The 26,132-nt window shown below is 34.7% G+C and overlaps 3 protein-coding genes and 3 long non-coding RNA genes across 7 annotated transcripts in view; 2 read left to right on the top strand and 4 right to left on the bottom strand.

Annotated features, from left to right (window-relative positions):
• The window catches only part of LOC131802235 (probable serine/threonine-protein kinase DDB_G0282963), a 236,315-nt gene extending 226,340 nt beyond the window's left edge, over positions 1-9,975 (bottom strand). The window contains exon 1 of the mRNA XM_059122046.1: positions 8,757-9,975. The gene's annotated coding sequence lies outside the window, so the exon portion shown is untranslated. The remainder of the gene's footprint in view (positions 1-8,756) is intronic.
• Positions 9,976-16,920: 6,945 nt separating this feature from the next.
• Positions 16,921-17,873, bottom strand: LOC131804652 (uncharacterized). Its single transcript, XR_009343217.1, has 2 exons — positions 17,370-17,873; positions 16,921-17,297 (listed from the first exon to the last, which is right to left on the bottom strand). It is a non-coding gene; the product is annotated as an uncharacterized LOC131804652 (long non-coding RNA).
• A 2,121-nt stretch (positions 17,874-19,994) lies between these two features.
• On the top strand, positions 19,995-21,154 carry LOC101891449 (SRR1-like protein). Of its 2 annotated transcripts, none has more exons than XM_005180008.4 (2): positions 19,995-20,269; positions 20,331-21,144. In XM_005180008.4, exons 1-2 carry the CDS (start codon positions 20,136-20,138, stop codon positions 21,049-21,051), a joined length of 855 nt encoding a protein of 284 aa, XP_005180065.1. In that variant the 5' UTR covers positions 19,995-20,135; the 3' UTR covers positions 21,052-21,144. The 2 variants fall into 2 exon arrangements, with proteins under 2 accessions (XP_005180065.1, XP_058978024.1); XM_059122041.1 differs by having other exon boundaries at positions 20,134-20,269; positions 20,339-21,154.
• A 98-nt stretch (positions 21,155-21,252) lies between these two features.
• LOC101891630 (little elongation complex subunit 2) lies at positions 21,253-23,708 on the bottom strand. The gene has a single exon (XM_005180009.4). The coding sequence runs from the start codon at positions 23,609-23,611 to the stop codon at positions 21,620-21,622; it is 1,992 nt and encodes a 663-aa protein (XP_005180066.2). The 5' UTR covers positions 23,612-23,708; the 3' UTR covers positions 21,253-21,619.
• Positions 23,709-23,942: 234 nt separating this feature from the next.
• On the top strand, positions 23,943-24,611 carry LOC131804617 (uncharacterized). Its single transcript, XR_009343197.1, has 2 exons — positions 23,943-24,237; positions 24,310-24,611. It is a non-coding gene; the product is annotated as an uncharacterized LOC131804617 (long non-coding RNA).
• Positions 24,261-25,012, bottom strand: LOC131804585 (uncharacterized). The gene is made up of 2 exons (XR_009343190.1): positions 24,570-25,012; positions 24,261-24,514 (listed from the first exon to the last, which is right to left on the bottom strand). It is a non-coding gene; the product is annotated as an uncharacterized LOC131804585 (long non-coding RNA).
• Positions 25,013-26,132: the final 1,120 nt, after the last annotated feature.

Genomic DNA, 26,132 nt, shown 5'->3' with positions numbered 1-26,132 from the left:
AAAAAATTAATTATTTTTTTAAAGAATTCGATTCGAAAATGCGTTACCGGAATATCTGTGATAAAAATTCTACCCACTTTTTAAATAAATTAAATAAAATATGTCTGAGGGACAGTTTTCCTTTCTCATCTCAGAGGAAAATAAATAAAGCCTATACCAAGTTTGTTTTGCTAAATACGTAACATTCTCTCCCACAAGAATAAATGCTAATTAGCATGACACCACCTTGTGTAATCAAATGCCATGAATTGTTAATTTAGTTAATTTAAAAAAAAAAAACGACAAAGTTTAAAACAAAAATCCACGCAAAATTCCAAATCAATTAAAATGTTGTAAATGTTGCAAATCAGAAATAAATATCAAAGACAAATTAAGCCGCTTCGTTGATTTCTTGGAAACCTTTCTGGTAGATGGCGTCGTTTTAATCAAATACTGCCGCAGCTTACTTTTATGGAAGCCAGCGATGGTGTACACCCACAGCATATTAGACGATGAACTACTGCTACGCTGCTTTTTTTTTCTACCATAAAATCATGTCTGTTAATGAATTGTGATGAATGGACCCCGACAGACAGTAGACAGATTTGTTTTTTTTTTTTGTTTTCAAAATAGCAAAAGTTCTCCAATTGGTAAGAAATCAAATTAAAATGAAATCAAACAGCCCCACAGAAAGAGAGGATGGTGGAAAGGGAGCACCCTGACTTCTAATTGACAAGATATGGTCAATAAATAAAAGATTGCCGGCCTAAGCTGGCTAGCTATTATGGGCTTTCGTCATCTACATAGCGAATAAATGTTGGAGAATAGAAATAATTAAATCTGAAAAAGCAATAGCAATAACAACAAACATGTGAATGTCAGGTATCAAAACAAACGACTGGCTTTGTTGTTGAGAGAATAAAAAGCGGAAATTAATAGCCAGTGACTCAAATGAATTGATTTTTGTGGGACCACATTTTTTTCATGATCCGGCTTTAATTGACAGCTAAAAATCTTGATATTCGAAAGAAAAATAAATAAATAAATGTTGATAGTAGGCAAACAAAGCCTTTGCCTTTTATGGACCAACAACTCCTTAAACTTATCGCACACTTCTAATGGTTATCCAAAAAATTTCAAGGTTGGCTAACATTCCCGTCTGAAAAGTGGCAGCTTAACCCACATTCAAAGTGAACCTTTGTTAGAGGTTATGCTTTTAATTTTAGATATGATTTTTGGAATTACTCCATTTGTTAACATCAAAATATGAGTTGACATTTTCCTTTTGCCTTCCATATTTAACTCAAACATACATAACCATGATCATGATTTCCTACCTATCTTTCATCCGAAAAAAAATCACATAAAAAATATAAGTTCACGGTTGAGAATCGTCCCCAAAAAACGCTGTGTCACACCACCAAGTACTTCATCTGAAAACATAATTTATTGTTTGTTTCTTTTTTGTTCAGATTTACTTAACAAAAATTGAAAGTTTGTTTTTACTGATGTAGGTATGTAGGTATGTGACCCTTCATGCTTATGCTTCCGCCATTTGTTTTGATGAAATTTTCATAATTTTGTAGGCATTGCTTTGCGCAAATCTTCACCCCCTTATTGGGCAAAATAATGTTATGGTTTATGATTTTTGACAAGGTCTTTTTTGGAGCTTCGGAGCATTTCCCTGATGCTCCATTCTTTTGTTAACATAATTTTGTTTGTCTTTCTTAACAAGGTTAATTTTAATTAATTAATTTTTTAGTTCCACAACATTTTGGGGTAAGAGTAATCGTTTTGAATATGGGGCAATATGTAAATTATTGTTCCATATTTAATTTCAATGGTAACTACATTCATTTCCCAACGATCGGAATAAAACATAACACGTTAAAAAGTTTCTTCACTTGAAGAGAATCGGAAGCTTATTTAGCTTTTAATGGGCGTTTTGTTTCAAAAAATTGGTGTAGTTACTAGCATCTGAAAATAAGATCTTGTGTTGGACGAAGTATTGGGATGTGTGAAATCTGAAGAGAAGCGGTAGCTTAGTTCGCGACTTATGAGTACAGGGTGAGATTTAAAAAAACTGCAACAAAGTCAAACGCCACAATTTTTACATTAAAAAATAGTCTCCTTTAGCACGAATTATGGCCTTTAAACGGTCAATGAAACCGTCACACGCTGCCCTAATGTTGCTCTGCGGTATTTTGGACCATTCCCGGCGAAGCGCTTACTTGAGTTGATCGACACTTTGAAAAAATATCAGTGCCAACCTTGCTTTCCAAAATACTCCAGAGACAATAGTCCAACAGGTTGGTATCCGGAGATTTTGGTGGCCATTGTGCGCTGGAAATGAAGCGTGGAACCTTATTTTATAACTATTCTTGGGTGGCGCGTGCTGAGTGTGATGGTGCTGAGTCCTGTTGAAATGTCCAAGGTCTGCGGCCAAAATGTTTGCGTACCCAAGACTTTAATACACCCTCCAGAATATTTTCGCGATCATATTCGGCATTTATTCTGATGCCACGGTGCCATTTTTCACTTCTTGTTGTTTTCTTTCGTCCACTTCCTTGACGTCGGGCTACGCTACCAGTATCACGGTAACGAGCGATGGTACGAGACCCAACCTTTTTTTCACATTTAAATGCTGTAGTGCTCTAACGATAGCCACTTGTGGTTTGCCAGCCAAATATAAAGAATCACACTATCACGCTTGATTTCCATCACAAATAACTTTTTTCTGGAAAATTATCACCAAAATGCTTTTTTACGCTTGTAAACAATATAATAAGCTGTCACTGGAATAACTTTAAGCGCTTTCGGAAGAGTGGCTAAGATATGACAGCAGTCTGAAGTTGGTTGCAGTTTTTTCATCTCACCCTGGATGTGATAATTTTGTTGGAAAATATAGAAATGTGCATGAGGTAAAAGATAAAGTGGGCTGAAGTATTCCACTTCATCCATACCGATTTAAATGCCTAAAATTTAAATAAAATCGAATTTTTATTCAAATTTTATGAGAATAAATGTTTGTAGTGGAGGAACCAAAAGAAGTAGTCCGATATATTCCACCATCATCTGCTCTTGTATTGATACAAATACTAGTATTGGGATGTGTAAAACTTGAAGAGAATCCGCAGCTTATTACGCATTTTATGAGCGTTTTGTTTCAAAAATTTGAGGCAGTTACTAGAAGTGTTGGGCCAACATCTATCATCTGAAAACAAGATCTTGTGTTGGACGAAATATCTGAATATGAAGAGAATCCTTAGCTTAGTTCCCATTTTATGAGTATTTTGGCTATTCAAAATGTTGACCTTCTTGTGGGGGAGGTAGTTCGATATATTCCATCTTCTTGTACTCATAGAAATATTGGAATGTATTGAATTTGAAAAAAAAAAAGAAATGGAAGTTTATTTCCCGTTTTATGTGCGTTTTGGTTCTAAAATGTTGACACATTTGTGGTGGAGGTACTAGAAGGAGTGAGCCGGTATATTCCAGATCTTGTAAAACTTGGTAATCATATTGGAATTAAAATTTGAAGAGAATCGGAAGCTTACTTCGCATCTTATGACTGTTTTGGATATTCAAAATTTTGACCCCTTGTGTGAGAGAGGTACTAGAAGGAGTAGTCCGGTATATTCCATCTTCACCTCAGCTCTTCTGTTCATAGAAAAATTGGGATGTGTACAATTTGAAGAGAATCGGACACATATTTCTCATTTTATGAGCGTTTTAGTTTTACAAAATTCTGACCCTTTGTGGGTGAGATAAAAGAAGGAGTGGACCAATATAGTCAATATATGACTCTTTGTAGGGAGGTACTAAATGGAGTGGGCCGATATTACCCATTTTTACACTTCAATTAGTATCAATAAAAATATTAGATTGCACAAATTTGGATTTTCCTCCCTTTTTGAATGAGGTACATTATTTTCTGTGAAAATGTTGACCTTTTGTGGAGGAGGTACCAGAAAGAGTACACCAATATTGTCCATCTCCGAACTCGATCTAAGTCTGATATCTATATTACGATGTACCAAGTTTTGACCTAATCGGATTCTGGTTTCGAGAGACCAGCCAGATGGACGAACGGATGGACGGACACCCCCAGATCGAATCTTAATGTCCTGAAACGGATTTAGTCCAAAAAGACGTAGGGTCTAAATGATAAATGCTCTATAACCATGGTATAAAAAGCTATGATCTTAGATCGATCAATCTTACAGGAAATAAAACAAGTAAAAAATCACCTAAGTTTGGCCGTTCCGAACTTTTAATACCCTCCACCATTACGAAATTTAAATACGAAATTTGAAAAAATTCCGGTGAATAATGTCGCTAAAATAATATATCATATATATTGAGGAACATCGTTATATGGCGGCTATACGAAGACATGGGCCTGCAGACGGGGGCTATACGAAGACATAGACTATTACGAACCTTAAATACGAAATTCCAGTCTTTAATAACTCTAACATTATAAAAATACCGAAAATTGGGAGGTACCGTTTTATAGGGGCTATACGAAGACGTGGAGCTGCATAAATATTTTTTTCATAGGCTGTAGTACTCATTAGGACCTTTAAAAATGCGAAGTTTAAAACAATTCCGTTAAATGACGTCAATAATATCATCAAAATACCGAAAAAGGGAGGCACCGTTACATGTGAGGTATACATATCATAGCTTGAAGTATCCATTACGAACTTTAAATACGAAATTCGAAATAATTCCGGTCTATAATGTCGTTAAAATCATCAAAATACCGAATATTAAGAGGTACCGTTAAAAGGGGGAGGAGAGCTATGTGAAAACGTGGACCGACATTTTCCATTTACTGGAAAAATACACATGTATGCGAAATGTTACCCTTCTATCTCTATTCATTCGAAAGATAGCGTGATTACAACAGAGACACTAATCAAGAATATATACTTTATTATGTCGGACATAGGTGTTTCGAGGAGTTACAAATGGAATGACAAAGTTAATATAGCCTTCATACTTTGCCATTTATTAAAAAAATACAAAACAAACAAACATTTCTTAAAATTAATTTTTATTTACAATTTTCATAAACAATTTTTAAGTAAACCCAAAAAATTCTTTGGAATATTTATCCGACATGTTCCACATTTCCTTTCTCTTATTTAAACGAAAAAAACGAGAGAAAACAAAACAAATATATGGTATAATAAAGTGTTAATAAATCCCTAATCACAAACAATCGAAATGAAGTAGATCGTGACATATCCCCAATTCACGTCCCAATGACTGTGACCAATAAGCTGGTCATGATCTCAATTCGGATTAGACCACACAAAAGAATATTTTTTTATCTAAAAAAGTTCATTTACACATTTTTGTTTTTGTTTCCCGATGAAAAATTAACATTTTCGTTTCGATAGATTCTTGGGGCAATGTGTTTTTTTTTTCTATTTTTGGGGTCATAAGATCCCATAACAATGAGATATTAGAACAATAAAGATTGTTATTGATATATTGACATTGGGATTTTTTTGTGTTTAGAAATCACTGACGTAAGCTTTAAGGGATGTATTATTTATATTTATTACAAATTATGTTTGAAATTTTATTGTGCAGTAATTTCCACGGGCAGTTAAAAAAGTGCTAGAAGATCAAACTTTTAAAAATCATCCGTGTTTTTATACCCTTCACCATAGTATGGAGGGTATATTAAGTTTGTCATTCCGTTTGTAACACCTCGAAATATACATTTTAGACCCCACAAAGTTTATATATATATATATCCTTGATCAGTCCGTCTATCCGATGTCCGTCCTTCTATCCGTCTGTGGAAATCACTCTAGCTTCCGAACGAAATGAAGTAGATTGATAAAATTTTACTCAAATGTCTATTATGTCTGCAGGACTTTTGGTATTGAAAATGGACCATATAGGTAAACGTTTTGGTATAGCTAGCCCCCACATAATTGCACCTCCCTATTTTCGGTATTTTGATGATTTTAGCGACATTATTCACCGGAATTATTTCAAATTCGGTATTTTATGTTTGTAATGGATACTACAGTCTAAGGCAGAAAATTGTTTGTGAAGGTCCATGATATTCGGTATTTTGACGATTTTAGCGATATTACTCAAATTTGGTATTTTAAGTTCGTAATGAATACTACAGCCTATGACAAAAAAGTGTCTGTGAAGGTCCAAGTTTTGGTATAGCCCATGGTACCTCCCTATATTCGGTATTTTGATGATTTTAGCTACATTATTCACCGATTTTTTCCACGTCGTCGTATAAACCCTAATATAACGGTTACATTCGGTATTTGTAAGATTTTAACAGAATTGTTAACGGATTTTATTTTTTTGAAAATTGCCAAATTAGTTTCAAATGGTTGAGGGTATACAAAGTTTAGCCCGGCCGAACTTTCAGTTTTTTACTTTTTAATATAATCGTCAAATTTTGAATGTATCTGGCAAATACCCAGCTCTTTTATGAAAATTATGAAAATACCCAATTGTCGTCATATCGGACCTATTGCGAAACATGGCAGTGTATAAAAACTTTTATGCCAAATGAGTTGAGTGTTCATTAATAGCTCCAAGTACCAAATTGTATCATATAACGTTGAAAATGTCAATGTAATCAAAATTTCCAATAACGGGAGCCACAGTTGTATATTGTATAGGAAAACATAGACCTGTAAAGAAATTTTTTTCTGCCATAGAACTTAGTTCCCATAAATAACTTTAACTACAAAACTTTAAACATTTTCGTTTGGAAATGACTTAAAAACAAGGAAAAAGACAATAAATTCGGCCGGGCCGAACTTTTAATACACTCCACCATTGGGTAAAGAAAACGTTTTCATGCAAAAGTATCTGGATTCAAACGTGTTCCACTTTAAACTACAAACTCCAGTAAGGTCGGTAGGAGAATGGTTGGTGCCGTTATATGAGGACCATATTAAAACGGGAACCTATATAGACAACGGTTGCGAGTCTTAAATACCAAAGTTGACATAATTTCGTGGATAAATGTCACTTGGATGACAAGGACAAATGTGGGCAATGTTTTGACACCGGTTGTAGAGCCCATTATGAAGTACAAATACCAAATTTCACACTAATCTATTAGAAAATGTGGAAATAACTCGTCAAAATACCGAACATCCGAAGGAACCGTTATATGTGCGCTTTAGGAAAAGGTGGACCTAGATATTCCACGTAATTGCTCCGAAACCAGAACTCATTACTAACTACAGATACCAATTTTTAGACAAATCCGTGGAAAAAATGTGGCAAAAATCATTAAAATACCGACTATAGGGATTTACCGTTGTGTTAGGGGTATAGGAAAACATGGACCTAGATATTCAATGTTTTGCACCGGAGAGAAAACCCATTAAGAAGTACAAATACTAATTTTTAGACAAATCCGTGGAAAAATGTGGAAAAATACTGAATATCCGGACGTCCCATTATGTGGGGGCTATACGAAAACGTGGACCTATATGTACAATGTTCTGCCACTAGAGCTAGAACCTATAACAAACTACAAATACCAATTTTTAGACAAATCCGTGGAAAAATGTGTCAAAAATCATCAAAATGCTGAACATCCGGACGTCCCATTATGTAGGGGCTATACGTGGACCTATAGATACAATGTTCCGCCACAGGAGCTACAACCCATTATGACCTACAAATACCAATCTTTAGACAAATCCGTAGAAAAATGTGCTAAAAACCATGAAAATACCGAATACCGGGATGTACTCTAATATGGAGGCTATACGAAAACGTGGAGCGATATATCTCATTTTCAATACCAACCATCCTAGACACAATGCAAACAACTGTGCCAAATTTGAAAGCTGTATGTCAAATAATGTGAGCTGTATCGTGGTTTCAACAGACAGACAGATCAGATAATGCTGATCATGAATATATACTTTATGCGGTCTATGACGGATATTTAGAGGTGTTACAAACGAAATGACAAATTGAATTCTTTCCAAGGTGGAGGGTACAATGAGATGTATAAGTAAATGATATTAAGTGATATAGCCAATTTTCGAAAATTGTACTTCCTGCTGAAAAATAAAGCTCTTTGCGAACTTTCTATCGTAAGGCGGAAACGAGCAATAGACAGACGGATGGACATGACTAAATAAATTTTCGATTTTATGCTGATCGAAATGATTATTTTGTATAAGTTACAAACGGAGGGAGGGTATAAAAATAATACTCAAGATATAAGAAATTATTCCGGGTTTTTCGGCAACATTGTTACAAAGATGTGTTTTATATATTGGAATCAGTTATTTGATGAATTAAAGTGGAATTCAATCAAGAATATTTCGAATTCATGTTTAGTAGGAGAATTTTACATATAGACGATCTTAACCCTAAAACGTGAAGGTATTTAATATTTATAAACATGTGGCATTTAGGTACCGTAAATAGTTTCGATAGATTTTGAATCCTAAAACAGAATTTTACGACAAAAAAGGGAATTTTTAGTCACTTTTTTTTTAAAAAGGGACAAAAATATCACTTCGACGGCTCTATTTAGGTTAATTTGCAATGGTTACTTTAAAAGCGCCGGATTTTTTTTAATTTTATAGGTATAAAAGTATCGATTACTTCTTCCACGTTTTTCCTTTTCCCTCCTAAACTCATCATTTCACTTCCAAAACCCAATTATTTCCCTCAGTGTAAAAAATATGATTTTTTCGGGAGATATTAATTTACACCGAAATAGTTATCCATTCATACTTTATGCTTACCTTTTCGTTTAAATTACTCCAACAAAAACAAAACTCCGGTGTGGTATCGTATTCTTGCAGAGGATGATGACGATGAAAAATATCCGTAAAGAAATCCAATCCGAATATCCAGCTGGAAAAAAATCGTTTCTCGTCGAATGAACGAAGAACACACAATTCACAAAATTCTCACAAAAGCAGTTAAAAAGGGGTGGCGGTTGTGGGGGGATGGATTTACACCACACAAAATACTCGATACGCACACATACACACAAATATACACTCTCGTAAAAATACGCGGCCAGTTAACTGCGTTCAGGTGAAATGAGAACAGACGAACACCGCGGAGAGAGGGAGATAGACACAATTTATGCAAATTTCAGCACGATTGATTGTCTTTGGTAGAACAAGCAGCAGTAGCAGCAGAATTCAAAATGATTTGTTTGTTTTGTTGTTGCTGATGTTGGTGTCTTACTTTTTTTGGGGACACCGCGATGGGATGTTAAGCCAAGCTAAATCAAAATAACGATTTGTGAATAACGGTTCTAATAATTTGGTAAACAACAAAAGATTTCGATTTTTTTCTTCTTCTCGTTGATGTTGTTGTTCTTGTATGGTTTGGAAAAGAATTAACACTTCGTTTGAAAATCAATTCCACTTTAATAATATTGGATGATTGATACAGGTTTTTCTGCTCGATTCGTACTTAAGTCGTTGTTGGTTTTTGTTGTTCGGCAATTCGCAATGTTAGTTTTGAAGTTTTATTTGTATTTGTTTGTTTTTTTTTTCTTTATTTATTTTTTGATTTCAATTCGAAACACTTTTTTCACTCAAAATGATTCACTGTAATATTTGTATTGACTTGAACAATTTGCAGGCGGTTTTTTTGTTGTATTTCTTTGCATAGAATCAAATGACTTTTAGAAAGCGGTTTTCTTTTTTCTGTTAGGATTTTTATTTATTTGCGCAAAAATTATCCATAGGTTTGAATTCCGGCTTGCTGAACTTTTTGTGTTAGTCGCACGAAAAACAAACCGCACATTTATTAATAAGACACGCCGTTTACCGTTTACTCGTTTAACGAAATTCCACTGATCGATCAATAAAACATGAACTTAAAAGAACACACAAATCTTAACGATCATTCGAAATTTCATTCAAAAATCTAGCGATACGCAGACGTTTAAACTCCTTTACTTGACGCTCACAAACTAACTGATCTTTCTTGAACGACCGACAGTGAACGTACCAAAGGCCTACAATTTTGCACAACTCGCACACATACACATCTATAAAATAAGAAAACTTTATCCATTGTTGCTCCCCACTATCCAAATATCCAAACATGCCGAGACAACAGACTCTCTGGGCAAAGAAACACACCAAAAACGTGTTTTCTCAATGCACAACAGAAACAAAACAGCAGTGACCACAAAACATGAGCAGCAACAACAAATGAAACACATGCTCCACTTCACTTTACCTTATAAGACTTTACTGAGCGAGAGAGCAGAGAGACCCCAAAACTAAAATCCAACCACTCAGAGCAAGTGTTCTCCACTAAGATGCTCTTTAAATTTTTTTTCAACGGACACTTTAAATTTTATCCGTTACTTGAACGGCTTCTCCCACTCTCCCATTGAGTGTATGAAGTGTACCCTCATCTCCCTTTCCGAGTTATAAGAAAATGCATTGCTAAGATTTGTACAAAGTTACATTTTATGTTTCTTTTTTGCTTTTTATGTTTATTTGTCTTTTGATGCATCGATCAACTGCACCATTGTTGCATGGCTACCCACTGTTTATGTCTATTAACAGGGCACAGTGGTTGGAAATCTCAAAAATAGATAACGCATACTTTCAACATATCTGAGCTGAGCCAATTGCAACCAAATTCAGACTGCTGTCATTTCCAAGCCAATCGACCGACAGTTCTTAAAATTATTCCAGTGACAGCTCATTATATTGTTTACAAGCGTACAAAAGCATTTTGGTGAGAATTTTCCAGAAAAAAAGTTATTCGTGATGGAATAGTGAACTCCCGAATTTGTTTTTTTCCGATGAGAAAACATTCGTTGTCTAGCAGTTTGTAAACAAACAAAATGATCGTGTTTACTTGCCAAAGAGGCTAGCTGAAAATGTGCAGCTTCGGCTGGCCACCAGAACTCAAGCGCCGGCCATGGTGATGGGTGGGCCGCCATAACAGCCGGTTATCGCTCTCCGCTCGTATTAATCGACTGTGGCATCAGAATAAATGCCGAATATTATCGCGAAAATATTCTAGAGGGTGTATTAAAGCCTTGGGCACGCAAACATTTTGGCCGCAGATCTTGGACATTCCAACAGGACTCAACACTATCGTACTCAGCACACGCAATAATGGTTACAAAATGAGGTTCCTCGCTTCATTTTCAGCGCACAATGGCCACCAAAATCTCCAAATGCCAATCCGTTGGACTATTGTGTCTGGAGTATTTTCAAAAGCAAGGTTGGCACTAAAAAATACCAAAGTGTCGATCACCTCAAGTAAGCGCTTCGCACGGAATGGGCAAAAATACCGCAAAGCAACATTGAAGCAGTGTGTGACGGTCGTTTGAAGGCCATTGCATCATTGGCCGTTTGAAGGCTATAATTCGTGCCATAGGTGACCAATTCGAACAAATCTAAACTTATTCTAAAAGTTGATGCTATTTCCGACATTTATTGCTTTCATTCAATAATATTAAAAAAAAATCAAATTTCGTATTTAAAGATCTGAATGGGCACTACAGCTTATGGCAGAAAATTGTCTATGCAGCTTCATGTCTTTGTATAGCCCACATATAACGGTATTTTGATGATTTTAACGACATTATTTAACGAAACTGTTTTACATTTCGTGTTTGAAGTTCGGATTCGGTACTACAGCCTATGACAAAAATTTACTTATCTAGCGCCACGTCTTCGTATAGCACCCATATAACGGTTTTCATTTAAACAATACTTTTCGACGATTTATTTTTTTTAATTTTCAAGTTCCTTCCAAATAGTGGAGGGTATGAAAACTTCGGCCCGGTCAAACTGTTGACATTATGCTGATCCATATAAATGTGAATTTTTAACATTATATTCAATTTGCTGACCTTTATTAACATGGATTTTTAAACAATCTCACAAATCTCTCTTGAGCTCCTATAAACCAGGATTTGTCAACATTATTTTAAAGCTATAACTATAACCTGTAGTGGCATCGGCACAGCTGCTGGGACAATAAACTGTCAAACCAATTCTGGAAAATAAATAATGCATAACAAGCTCCGATTGTCGTCGTATAACATATAAAAATCTACTTATTTTTGAAAAAAACTTTTAAAATTTGTGACATATGATGTTCCTAAGCGTTGATGCCTGTATTCATCGACCATAACCTAAGCCCTATAAACATTAATTTTTTTAACGTAGGCTCTATATAAAAAGGTTTCAAACCTATACTGGGCTCTATAAACCTGGATTTTTTTTTTAATTTCTTTCTACAACTGAGGTGTGGATTTTAAACATTATCTTTAAACCTATACTCAGTATAAAAGCCTACAATACCACATAAAGCTAAAGAAATAATGAAGTGTTTAGTAATTTTTTTATTTTTATTATTCTCAAGAAAAGTAAGAGTTTACACTGGGCGACAAAATTCAAATTTTTTCCAATAAATAAGGGGAAATCTCAAGAGATTATGAAAGTGGAGCTAAAATATGAAGATACGTTTTGAAAATTTACATCGACAAAGTAACCAAAATAGGGAATGCCAAGTTCCCTCTCCTCCACACTTTTGGCAATTTTCAGGCTAAGATTCCTTGGAATTCCGTGAATTTTAGGTATGTAGTGTCTTCAGCAATATTGGAGTTAAAAATACGAAGAATATTTTGAAAATGTTTAACCTCGAGCTAGCCAAAAAAGGTCTTTTTAGTCCTTTTCCAAAAATAAAGCAAATATAAATATATAAAAAAGACCAAAAAGCCTTACTCCTCCATATTCCAAAATATCCTCCATATTCCAAGGAATATTGTGGACAGGAGGATATTTGGTATATGGAGGACAAACGATGTTTTTAATCCTTTTATATATTTATATTTGCTTTATTTTTGGAAAAGGATTAAAAAGACCTTTTTGGCCAGCATTTTTAGAATATGGTTAAAAACTATGTGTAAATTTGATCGTAGCAAGTCAAAATATTCTACAAAATTATTTGTCATAAAACTAGAAGACACGAAGAGTCTAAATCTTATATAAAAGTCAGGAATTCATATATATACCTTAACCAAAACGTTTTAGGGTAGAAGGCGTACTTTTTAAGAGTTTAAAATCTTCAATAAAGCATCATTTTAGAAGGATAACGTCAAAGACAAAAATATTCCTCATCAAATTTTACTATAAACTGCTCAAATGTTCCAAAAAAAATATCCGGAAAATTTCCCCAATTTTTTTGATCAACTTTTCCTAGGACTTTTTACATACATTTTAGACCCCACAAAGTATGTATATATTCTTGATCAGCATAAAATTCTATGTCGATTTAGCGATGTCCGTCCGTATATCCGTCTGTGGAAATCACTCTAGCTTCCAAACGAAATGAAATAGGTTGATAAAATTTTACTCAAATGTGTATTATGTCTGCAGGACTTTTGGTATTGAAAATGGGTGATGTAAGTCCACGTTTTGGTATAGCCCCCATATAATGATACCTCCCTTTTTTTGGTATTTTGATGATTTTAGCGTCAATCTTTACAGGAGTTGTTTCAAATTTGAAGTTCGTAATGGGTACTACAACGTATGACAGAAAATTGTCTGTGCAAGTCCACGTCTTCGTATAGCCCCCATATAACGGTAACTCCCTATATTCGGAATTTTGATGATTTTAGCGACATTATTCACCGGAATTGTTTGAGATGTCGTATTTAAAGATCGTAATGGATACTACAAATATTACTGTCTGTGCAGAATCACGTTTTCGTATAGTCCCCTTATAACGGTAACAGTTTTTTCAAACTGTACTATATCGAGGATTTTTTGAAACCAGGCCTATAAACGTGGATTTTTAAACATTTGTAGAATCTGTACCAGGCTCTATTACCGTGGATTTTACAACAATTATTTAAAAATCTACAAACGAAGAGTTTTTAGAGCCTGTATCAGGTGCTATTACCGTGAATTTGTGAACAAGTATTTACAACTTATGCTGAGCTTTGTAAACACTCAAACACTCTTTCACTTTTAAATATCAGTTTAAATCACTGTACATTTTTACTATTTTCATTGTTTTCTTTTAGTTTTATTTTCACTGTTTTTCCATTATCCACGACGAACATGATCGTAATAGATGTGTGGAGTAGTACCCCAAAAAATAAAGCATTGAGACTGAATGACGATGAAAATGTTCGATAGTGGGATAATGGCCTCTTCTATTGAAGACCCCCCACTCCAACCACTGAAAACATAATGCCATTCTTAAAAATTAGAAAAACACTTGTAAGACATGCAGTAAACTCTTTTTTTTAGTCTCTTAATTTTCGGGAGATATTCAGTTCAGGAGATCATTCTCTTTGAATGCAATGCATTTGTAATTGTAAGTCAATATATCTCTTCAAAACAATGCTCTCGTTCATTTAAATTAAAAAAAAATAAGAAAAACTCAGCAGAATATCGAAGCCACATGAATTTCCGGAATGATGATCGAATTAAAAATGCACCTCGAGTGCATACCTAAATAGCAAAATGGATTTAATCTCTCGGAATACGAAATAAATACAAGTTGTATGATGTGCCTACCGCAGACTAAATAAAAGCAACGCCAATTTCCAAGTTTGGGTATGATAATTTGAAATATTTGGAAAAAACACCAAAATATAAGTCTTTTAGTCTAAAAACCAATAAAGAAAGTCCTAAAGTAAGGCGGGGCCGAATTTATGATACCCTACCCCACTTTGCTAATTTTGTATAGCTCCAAATAATAATTATAAGTTTTTATGGGAGAATTCAATCATACAAGCTATGATTATAATTATAATTTAAAGTTCGAAGGACTAAATGTGCCGAAGCATTTGTATCTTTTAAATTCGGACTTGTATTGCCCATTTGATGCAGAATTAATTTGAAATCGGATAAAGATATATATGGGAGCTATATCCAAATCTGAACCGATCTCAATAAAATTTGGCAAAGATATTTCTGAGCTGTATTTGGTATATTTCCCTGAATATCGTTGTTACGGAGTACATATTATGGCTGTGGGTAACAAATACAACAAATCGGATGAACAATATATATGGGAGCTATAGCTATATCTGAACCGATCTTCACCAAATTTGGCATACTACCTTCTAGACTAAATTCGGTCGTATGTGCCAAATTCCATCCTATTTGGGCAAATATTAGGCATTTGGTACACAATAAAAGGTAAATCGGACGAAGTTATATATGGGAGCTATATCCATCTATATATCTGAACCGATCTCGATAAAATTTAGCAAGGGTATTTCTGAGCTGCATTTGATATATTTCCCCAAATATTATTGTTACAGAGTGCATATTACGGCTGCGGAGGCAAAAATAACAAATCGGATGAACAATATATGCGCTATATCCGAACCGATTTCGATCAAATTTGGCATACTTATTTTAAGGCCAAATTCGGTTGTATGTGCAAAATTCCAAACTATTCAAAATTCTATGATTTAGCGATGCCCGTCTGTGGAAATCACTCTAGCTTCCGAACAAAATGAAGTAGGTTGATAAAATTTTACTCAAATGTATACTTTTTCATCGGGACTTTTGGTTTTTAAAATGGGCCATGTAGGTCCACGTTTTGGTATAACACCCATATAATGGTACCTCCCGAGTTGTTTCAAATTTGGTATTTGAAGTTCGTAATGGATACTACAGCCTATAACAGAAAATTGTCTGTGCAGGTCCACTTTTTGTTATAGCCCCAATATAATATTACCTCTCTATATTCGGTATTTTGATGATTTTAGCTATATTATTCACCGAATTTTTTTCCAAGTTTCGCATTTGATTATTGTAATGGCTTAGGACAAAAGTTGCCTATGCAGGTCCACGTAGTCGTACAGACCATAATATAACGGCTACATTCGGTATTTTTAAGATTTCAACAGAATTTTTAACGGATTTTATTTTTTTGAAAATTGCCGAATGGTGGAGAGTATTCAGCGTTTTACTTGTTTTTTTTTTTTTTTTTTTTTTTTTAATCCTTGAATATTTCATTTATTCATGTCGATAAATAGCTAGATTTTAGCTATCTTTTTTGGATGGCGCGTGCTGAGTGCGATGCTGCTGAGTCCTGTTTAAATGTCCAAGGTCTGCGGGCAAAATGTGTTCGTGCCCTCCAGAATATTTTCGTGATAATATGCTGCATTTATTCTGATGCCACGGTCGATTAATATGAGCGGAGAGCGACCATCGGCTGTTATGGCGGCCCACACCATCACCATGCTTGAGTTGTGGTGGCCACCCGTAGGTGCACATTTTCAGCTAGCCTCTTTGGCAAGTAAACACGATCATTTTGTTGGTTTACAAACTGTTGGACAACGAATGTTTTCTCATCGGAGAAAACCAAATTCGGCAGTTCACCACTTTCGGCCAAGTGAAGCAACTCCTTAGTTTTTTTTTTGAGTCTATTTTCTTTCTGTTGCGGTGTAAGTTCTTGCACTTTTTGGAATTTCAATGGCCTTACCCCGAGCTCATAATTCGATATTTGCCGAATAGAATATTGTGATATGTTGAGCTCACGAGCCTTTTTTCGTCCACTTCGACGCGGGTTTCGATCAAGTCGCTTCTTTATTTTTCGACCCATTTCTGCTGATGTTGCTGGTTTCTTCCAATCGATTGCTTGACGTCGTGCTACGCTACCGTATCACAGTAATGAGCGAAGGTACGAGACACAAAATATTTATTCACATTCAAATGCTGGATGCTCTAACGATAGCCACTTGAGGTTTTCCAGCAAAAATAAAGAAATCAAGAAAATCAAACAATGCCACCCAAAATGCTTTTGCAGGCTTGTAAACAATATAATGAGCTGTCACTGGAATAATTTTAACAGCTGTCCGACGAGTGGCTTAGAAATGACAGCAGTCTGAAGTTGGTTGCAGATTTTTCTTCTCATCCTGTATTTTAATTCAAACGAACATCATTTTTTTATAAAAGTTGCTCTTATTTATTTAAAATTATAATTTTTGTTTTTTTTTTTTTCATTTTCATATTTTACATCTCATTTTCAGAAGATATCGATACACACGTATACCCTATTTATTAATTACAAATCTCTTAAGGAACTATATTCGGATTGATCCTCATTTCACGTACAGCTTAAATTAGGAGAATTTTATAAATTTGAATTCCCTTTTAACTGTGGCATCGCTGGATCAAACCGAATTCGCTGAGACCGATGACTCATCAAGTATCGGTACATTGTCCTCGTTTTGGTCATTAATATAGAAACTATCTTCGTCCCACGATACCATAATGCTGGTATTGTCCTCCGACAGATAACCGCTTGAATTGAATGATCTGCAAATTAAAAATTAATTATATTTTTTTTATATTTTTATAATACTTTAGGGTATTCATTTTGAGACTCACCTATCTTTGGCAATGTAGTAGAAATTCTCATTGTTATTACGTGGCTCTTGTGAATCCATGTTGAACTAATTTCTTACCGATTACTTTGAAAATAACACTGTTTTAAAAGATATGTGTCAGCCTCTATTTCCAGTATTGAAGTGTTAAAATGCTTTCCGTAAACCAGTGTTTTTATAGCTCTAACGCAATGCTTTTAAAATAATCTCTTGCATTCAGGTAAGGCTTAGAGGAAGGTATTTCCTTTCTCATGCCAAAGGTGTTTGCTAGCAGGTAATTGTGTCATATTTTATGAAAGGATATTGCCTTCCCTCAAGATAGTCCCTTCTAAACTACAGATTAAAATTCTTGATAAAATCGCTAATCGCCTGTCATAATTAGTACGGTACGGAATTTCACATGAATATTGCATTTCTTGTGAAAAACCATAAAAGGTTTAAAAATATTCAATCGAGTTGATGAAAAATATTGTAAAATAACCAAAATACAGTTGCTGAAAAATACATATGTAAATATGCCAAGCAATGTTAAAAATTCCGAGAGAGACATATCTAAAACAGCGCAATAATTGTAGAGAGTGGATCAAATTTGGAAATGTTGTATCTGGAAAATTGAGGAGTCTCAAGTTCGATCTTGGAATTTTTCTTTCCATTTTTTTTTATTTTCTCATTAATTGGAATGGGTCAAAATTTAAAAACTAAAAAAATTATCTTCCTGGTCCTTTTTTATGTTTTTACCAGATGATGCCATTAATTGGGGTTGACAAAAGGTGTGTCAGGTTACCCTAAAATTTGTAACAATTGTTACAAATTGTTACTGGAATTCGTCTGCTAACCCGAAAGTTCTGCAAAAGAGAGCGAGAGAGAGAAATTTTGACAGTTCTTTCAGTGAGAGTTTGCAAATTCTTGCTGGAAAAATTTCTTCTTGCAATCACTTGCAACTCTTCTTCTTCTCATTCAGAAAGATGTTGCTGGACAATTCCTGCAGGAAAAGTAACCAGACACACCTAAAGCCTGATAAAGACCTGATAGTCTCATAAAAACCACTGAACCTCACTGAGAGTTGTGTTCTCCGTAAAATACTTTTGGTCCTAATTAAGAAGTGTTTGTCTGGACAAAGGCCTGTTGGCACTGAGGTAATCTGTTTGGCTTTATAAAAACTATATTGTCTGGAGATCGACCTTTAAAATGACATCTGGTCTTTAAAGTGACCTTAGGTCTTTAAAGTGATCCTATGTCTTTAAAATGACCTGGCCTTTAAAATTACCTCTGGTGTTTAAAATGGCCTCTGGTCTTCAATATAACCTCTGGTCTTTAAAGTTGCCTCTGGTCCTCAATATAACCTCTGGTCTTTAAAATGGCCTCTGATCTTTAAAATGGCCTCTGGCCTTCGTTATAACCTCTGTCTCGGTCTTTAAAATGACCTCTGACCTTCGATATAACCTCTGTCTCTGTCTTTAAAATGATCTCTGATCTTCAATATATCCTCTGTCCCGTTCTCTAAAATGACTACTGGTCTTTAAAATAACCTCTGATCTTTAAACTGACTTCTGGTCTTTAAAATGGCATCTGGCCTTTAAAATGACCTCTGGTCTTCAAAATGACCTCTGATCTTTAAAATGACCTCTGGTCTTTAAAATGGTATCTGATCGTTAAACTGACTTCTGGTCTTTAAAATGGCATCTGGCCTTTAAAATGACCTCGGGTCTTAATATTACCTCTGGTCTTTAAAATTACCCCTAGTCTTCAAAAGGAAATCTCGTCCCTAAAATGACCTTTGGTTCCTAAAATTACATCCGGTCCTTCAAATGACCTCTTGTCTTTTAAAATGGCCTCTGGTCTTTAAAATGACTTTTTTTCTTTAAAATGACCTCTGGTCTTTAAAACGGCCTCTGGTCTTAAAAATCATTAAACATGACTTTGATCTTTGAAATAACATCTAGTCTGACCTCTGGTCTTAAAATGACCTTGGGTTCCTAAAATGGCCTTTGGTCTTTAAAATGACTTGTGTTTTTTTAAAGTCTTAGGTTCCTCTAAAAAATACTGGAGTCAATTAAGATTTCAAGTATTTCAAACGTCCTCTGTAGTGGAATTCTCTAACTCATTTTTTGAGTTACCGACAATAGCCGGTAAACTTAAAATGCTTATAATTTCGGTAATTTACGAAATTTATCGGTAAGTTTGCGACGAAATCAAAGCAGTCGGTAAGACCTACTGATAGATACCAATTTTTTTCAACTTTAACTTCTTTTTATAACAAAAAATTAACTCGAAAAATGAATTAAAGAATCCCACTACTGTTTTCTATGAATATCTTTGCTCTATATTAACACATCAGGTCTCTTCAAAAATCTTTTGGTCGTAATTAAGTACCTGTGTTTTTTTAAGACTTTCCACTTTTTTTTTAAACCCATCAGTTTGTTCATTCTTTTTGTCTTTATTATAGTCCTTTGGTTTTTTTATATATATATTCTCACATTTATATTCAGTACAATTCTAGGTCACACAAAAAGTAAACTAACGTTACGTATTGCAGTAACTGGAAAGTACATGTAGTTTTCACATCACTCAGCTTTTGCATGGCTCCATTGACACTACACGGCCTGTTGCTGTAATGTAAACATAAATACGTCGTATTTTACCAAAAAAAAGAAAAACAAACGAGTTTAGTATTATATGAAAAAATATTAATTTTATTCATATATTTTGTATTAAAACTTTCCTCGGGAAAGTCAAATACTACCTCAGAAAGAAGTAGACCACCTTAACTATGAGTGAGGAGTTTCGTACGGTGACACGCAAGAAATGGATTGCCCACAAAAGTATAAACAAAAGGACCCGTAGATTGTCGGACAAAGGATATGAGAAAGATTTCCCCGAGGTTGATGTGGACAAGTTTATGGTGTAAGGAATTTATAAACTAAAGAAGATTTAAAACTGAGAATTAACTGTGTTTTGATTCAAGGAAACTAGATGCCTTGCGGGAACGCATGGAAGACAGTGACTATTTTACCCAGGCCATGGTGACACTTAAAGAATCTTTTGCGAAAATCAATTCGAAGGTGGAAGAAAATAGCCCTGCAGTCACACCCAAAAGATTAGTGTGTTTAGGCATTGGACCCTTTACCCGGAACTTTCAAGCCCTCCACCAACTGGCATTTATTTTGTGCACCCAAAGTCATTTCGAAATACAAGAGGCAATATACTTTGATCCTGTATTTCGCCAGAGTGAAAAGGAAATACTGCAAAAGCTAAAATGTCTGGTAATGACAGAGAACTGTGAAGGCAAATATGAAGCTGATGTCTATACGTTATTTTACTTGCCCCATTGCCCCAACTGTTTGACCAACAATCTACTGTGGAGCAATTGGCAACCTGATTTATTATCGAATGTAATATTAATAAATAATAGTTTCGAGAGTTTATCGTGCTCAAAACCAGAACGTTTATTGCGTTTGGATGCTGCCTACATACTCGATATAATGCCATATGGCGAAGAATTGCCATTGGACGATGATTATGAAGTACAAAATATATTTAACGATTTGTCGGTGCATATATTTCCACGTGGTAAGCTAAAATTGGATGACGCCGCGTTTTGGACGAAAAAGGAGGCACCAAAGTACAATGATAATGATGGGGAAATGATTTCTGCCGAAGATTTTGCTAAATTAAGTATAGCGTAAGGATGCATAGGCAATGTAGGAGTAAGAAGACAAAAATTACAAGTTTTGCTATATATTTTTCTTGTTTTTTTAATAAAAATATTTTTAATGTATTTTAATATACATTTGGTTTGTTCTTAAAGGTATATGGACAATATTATTATAAAAATAATGCTATTAATTATCCTAGCCAATGCTCTGTTCCAGAAACTGCAAGAATCTAATAATTTTGCAATTGTTTAGGATATCATAAAGGGAAAATCGGTTCTCGCAGTAAAAACTCGTACATTCTTGCAGTTCCGGAAGAGACTGATTATTGTAAAATAATTGATTTAAAACAACAATGATGTGAAATTTCCACAAATACAGGCTCTTGGTTCTTTGTTGTTGTTTCGAAATTGACAGAAGCAACTGTGTAAAATTCCATAACAAAGTGCTTCCGATTATTTATACCAGGAAGACATATCTTACTCAACACAACAAAATGAAGGCACAGTTTTTTTAAAACATGTATTCCAATCCAATTGATATTGAGCTTTAATTTTAGTTCTACGGCCATTATCAGTAACTCGGGAATTACATTCCGAATTTAGCTACCAATAATCTGCTGATCGAACTCGATTTCCCGCTGTAGATCTTTCTCTTCATTGTTCTGGTTTAATTTGCGTTTTATTCTGTTTTCTCTTTGGGTTTTCTTCTTTCGAGCTTTGCGCAATGCAGATAAACGGTCCTCAACTGCTTTCTTTTTCTTTTCTATCTTGTTTAATATACATTTTCGATCATTTATGATGAAATCATTGGCATTGCCTTTTTCATTTTTCTGTAACTTCTCATGTCGCCACCTAGCCATGGGTCTAAAGGTGCAAGGTATAAGCTTGTGTTGAACATGCATTAAACTACAAAGATTATCAGCTATGGGTAAATAGCTTTGTTGGGCCATAAACAACAATTCCGAGGGTTCGGTTTTAAGCAACTGATGTAGGTGAATGGTGTTCTGTGTAATTTCATCCGAGGGCTTGCAAAGCATAAATTTATCCCGAAATTTGGGATTGAAACGTAACATATAGTGGCCGCAAGGCATTTGTGTTAACAGGTTTAGGAATTCATAAAGATTACAAAGTAGCTGTGGTATTTGTATATGATACATGGTGGATAATTGAAACTGTAGTTTATCCAGAGTCTGCGATTCGGCTAGCAAAGTTTGAAAATTGTTTACATCCAAACGATGGCATGTACTGGATGTTTTATTCAGTAATTTTAGTTTGAACCACTCCCTGAGCAATTCATACTTTGTTTGTAGTTCACAACCAAATGTCGGTTTATATTCCAATTTAATGGAATCCTTTGTGAGATTAGTTGGAACAATTGTGTGGATACTTTGTATCAAATCCTTTTCTTTGGCCTTTAGCTGCCATTTGCAGTTGGTTTGAGAAAATTGGCAATATTTCTTATCTCGTTGGCCATATGATTCCATATATTCCTCAATAGTTTTTAACTCATAGGGAATATTGTGATCGGAATTAGGAAACACTTCATTTTCTTTCTCTTTATCTGTCTGGTGTTCCGAAATTCGACTGAGATAAGACATGGCAGCTTGCTCCGCCACTTGTTTCCATGTATGCCAGCCCATTTGGCGTGGAGGCAAGGGTAAATCCATAACTAAATATTTCTGATCTGTATCTCTTTCCTTTATGTCTAGCAACATTTCCATGGGTAAGTCCAGATAATCTCCTGCCGTTAAGAGAAACAATAATGAATCAAAAGGTATGAAGTATAAGGGGAACTCCTCTGCAGCTTCTGTTGACTTTACAAAATCATTCTTTGCTTCCTCTTCTAGTTGCTCTCTACGGGACTCAGAATCAACAAAATCTTGGCAATACATTTCCAATTTTCTTTTTATATTTTGCATATTCATTTCCTTATTGCTTAACATGTTCACTAATGGGTCCACTTGAACTTCAACAATTTCTGCCCATTGTTCCTTTAGGGCATCCTTACACACCCTTAAATGAGGCAAGCCCAAATGTGTATTATACGATACCTCAGGACATTTCTTCAGTAACCTCTCCGCTTTCCTGCCATACCATTGTTTATATAAATCCATGAGCTGCCTTGCCGGGCTATATATCAATTCTTTATTTGTTTGATTATATTCATAGACGAATTTCTGGAATTGCTGTGTCTCTTTTAAACATTTACTTTCCATTCGATGCCATATCAGATAGTCATCTTCTGCCAATTCTGTACCATCCTGACGCGCCTTTACCACTCTCATTCCAATACTATGCTGTGCACCATTTAAACATGATGCTCGTGGAGAATGAAATGCTTTTGTGGTCAGCGTTGTGGTGTAATCGTATACGATGTCTGTGACCAACTTTTGGTTTCGAGGATCAACAATTGTAACATTTTCAAAACACCTTTTGTCTGCCAGCTGCTGTGGCTCCATAAAATGGCTCTCGATTTCATGTAGCAACAAATAGACATTATCCTTAGGATCAGCAATGGATTTGTTGAAATATGTGTAACTCGGCTGATTCCGGAATATGGCATTTACACGGGGGCAGGAGTTGTAATCCATGTTTAGTAGTTGGATGAAAGATCCAAAGATTTTCCTCCCAACCAGTGGAACAAAAACAAGCAGTCTTTTTTGGGTAAAAAACGAATGTTGTGTTGTTCTTTATCAATCTATAAACAAACGGATTACAAAGCTGCCAGAGCAAAACCACCGCCGTGGTGCCAAAGATATGAGAAACAAGACAAGAAATAGAGAGAGAGATTTGGAGTTGCCAACCCAAAAATTATGTAGTGAAAAAGCTATTAAGAAGACAATTGAATGTGTTCATTGTTTACATTAGTGACCGTCTGCAAGAAAGATAATACATATTTCTATGTATAATTGTCAGCAGATACAAATTTACAGCCAGTTCCACGATATCGAAAGAACACGTTCGCACAACTTTTACACGACAAACAGCTGATTTCCGTTCCACTAAAATCCATCAGAACGAAAATTTGCACGAAAATCAAAGCGAACGAAAACGTAAGCATTTCAGTGTAATTTTGCGTTCCACTATCTTTTTTCTTTCGTACGCATGCGAACACAAATGTCAAAATCAGTCACTTGTGTGTTTGCTATCGTATAATAACAATTAAGGAAAATTGTTTTAACATAAACATTGCTTGATTCAAAATAGAAACAAAAAGGTAAGTAAAAATAATAAATGCAATTTAATATGTGAACAACAAATATATATTTTTTTATTTTCTCAATTCCAGCACGAAAAAATCATCAACTACACAGCTGCGGGTATATGGAGGAGAATCCTGTGTTCGCCAGAGGAGTGCCAATTTTTGGAAGCAGCAGAAGAAGTTTTAAATCGGGGCGGATTTGGGTAGTTCTGCAACCGGGCACCCACTTCTCTTCCATCATATCCAAAAGAGCCCGAAAACTTGCTTCGACACACGAAAATTGGCCACAAACCTAGAAAAAATCATTTTTTATTATTTCAAAAATGTAAAAATACAATCATACTTACTGGTTGTTAGGTACTTCAAATAAATTCGAAGCATCTCTTAAATGCCTCCGTGGCACATTTTGAACCTCCTCCACATCATCCATAAAAAATAGGGCTACGGAAATATTCTTTTTTTTTATTTTCTAAGAGCACAAATAGTTTGAACACAATCACTAGAAATTTTATTTTGTTTGTTTATTTACAATTTGTTTGTTTACAACTGAAATGTCAGTTGAGACAGAGCCACTGCTGCTTTTTCGCGTTTAAATTAGACATTTGGCGCTTTTTTTGCCTTATTTCGCGATTAATTTTTCCAAAAAAATATTTAGCAACACTGAATCACGTAAGGCTATGCGAAAGAAAGAACGAAAGTTAGTGGAACGCATTCTTATACGAAAGTGAGTGAGTAGCCTTCGTTCGCACAAATTTTCTTTCGAGATCGTGGAACAGGCTGTTAATTTTTTATTGTTGTTAGAATGCAAAGTGTAGCAACTGGCATGGTAAAAGAATACAGGTAGATGCATCAACGCTAGGGACCATTAATATGTCAAAAAAAATTTAATGTCTTTTCAAATATAAGTAGATTTTTATATGATTTCTTATACGACGTCATTCGGAGGTAATTATAATACGCATTTTTCAAACATTTTTTCAAATTTAAATAATTTTTCATTCAACATTTTCAATTCCAAAATTGGTTGGACACATGGTACAATGATATCAAGGTAGGGCTATGATACCATATGATTTCAATTTTTTTATTTTCTTGGCTTAATATGTCATATTTATTTGTTTATGTAAGTGTTTTCTTTTCAATAACAAAAAATTGTTCAGAAAACATTCAAATTCGGGTGTTTTCAAAATGTTTTTTTCACGTATGCATCGACAAAATCTAGAGTTTTTGTAGCAAAATAATCCTTTAGAGATATATAGAACCTGGTTTTGAAAAGAAGTGTTGACCTTTCATTCAGTTTTCGCGGTTTTCAATTATTTATTCAAAATAAATGCAACAAGTTGTTTGAATTTTTATTGTTTTGATACTAATTCTGACATTACAAGCCAAACAGGTAAACCTCTATACTTGTAATTTTTTCAAAGTTGACCTACCTTCTCTTCATTGTACCATGGTTGGACAGTTCATTGTCCCAGCAGATGAATCGATGCGTCTACCAATATTCTCCTACCATGGCAACTGGTCTGTTCTAGAATTGCAAGAATGTAAAAGTTTTTACTAAGATAACCAATACCCTCTATGATATCAAAAAAAATTGCAAACCTAGGATATTCTTGCAGGTTCAGGAACAGAGCAAACGTCTTTGTCGAATGATATATTTTTGTCATGGTAGAATAATACAGGTCAGCCGATGACTTATGTCAGTCAAAAAAACTCTTTATGTACGTCCACCCATGGTACAATGAAGAGAAGATAGGTCAACTTTGAAAAAATTGCAAGTATAGAGGTCTACCTGTTTGGCTTGTAATGTCAGAATTAGTATCAAAACAATAAAAAATCAAACAACTTGTTGCATTTGTTTTGAATAAATAATTGAAAAACGCGATAACTGAATGAAAGGTCAAAACTTC

Source organism: Musca domestica, unplaced genomic scaffold, assembly GCF_030504385.1.
Source record: "Musca domestica strain aabys unplaced genomic scaffold, Musca_domestica.polishedcontigs.V.1.1 1, whole genome shotgun sequence".
NCBI classification, from domain to species: Eukaryota; Metazoa; Arthropoda; class Insecta; order Diptera; family Muscidae; genus Musca; species Musca domestica.
Note: the sequence above shows the minus strand (reverse complement) of the source record. Positions and strands in the feature narration are given on the sequence as shown.

Coding starts and splice junctions, on each gene's coding strand:
- LOC101891449 (XM_005180008.4), top strand. CDS start 20,136: ATGAGTGAGGAGTTTCGTACGGTGACACGCAAGAAATGGATTGCCCAC. Junction 20,270..20,330: donor GATGTGGACAAGTTTATGGT/GTAAGGAATTTA, acceptor TTTTGATTCAAG/GAAACTAGATGCCTTGCGGG.
- LOC101891630 (XM_005180009.4), bottom strand. CDS start 23,611: ATGGATTACAACTCCTGCCCCCGTGTAAATGCCATATTCCGGAATCAG.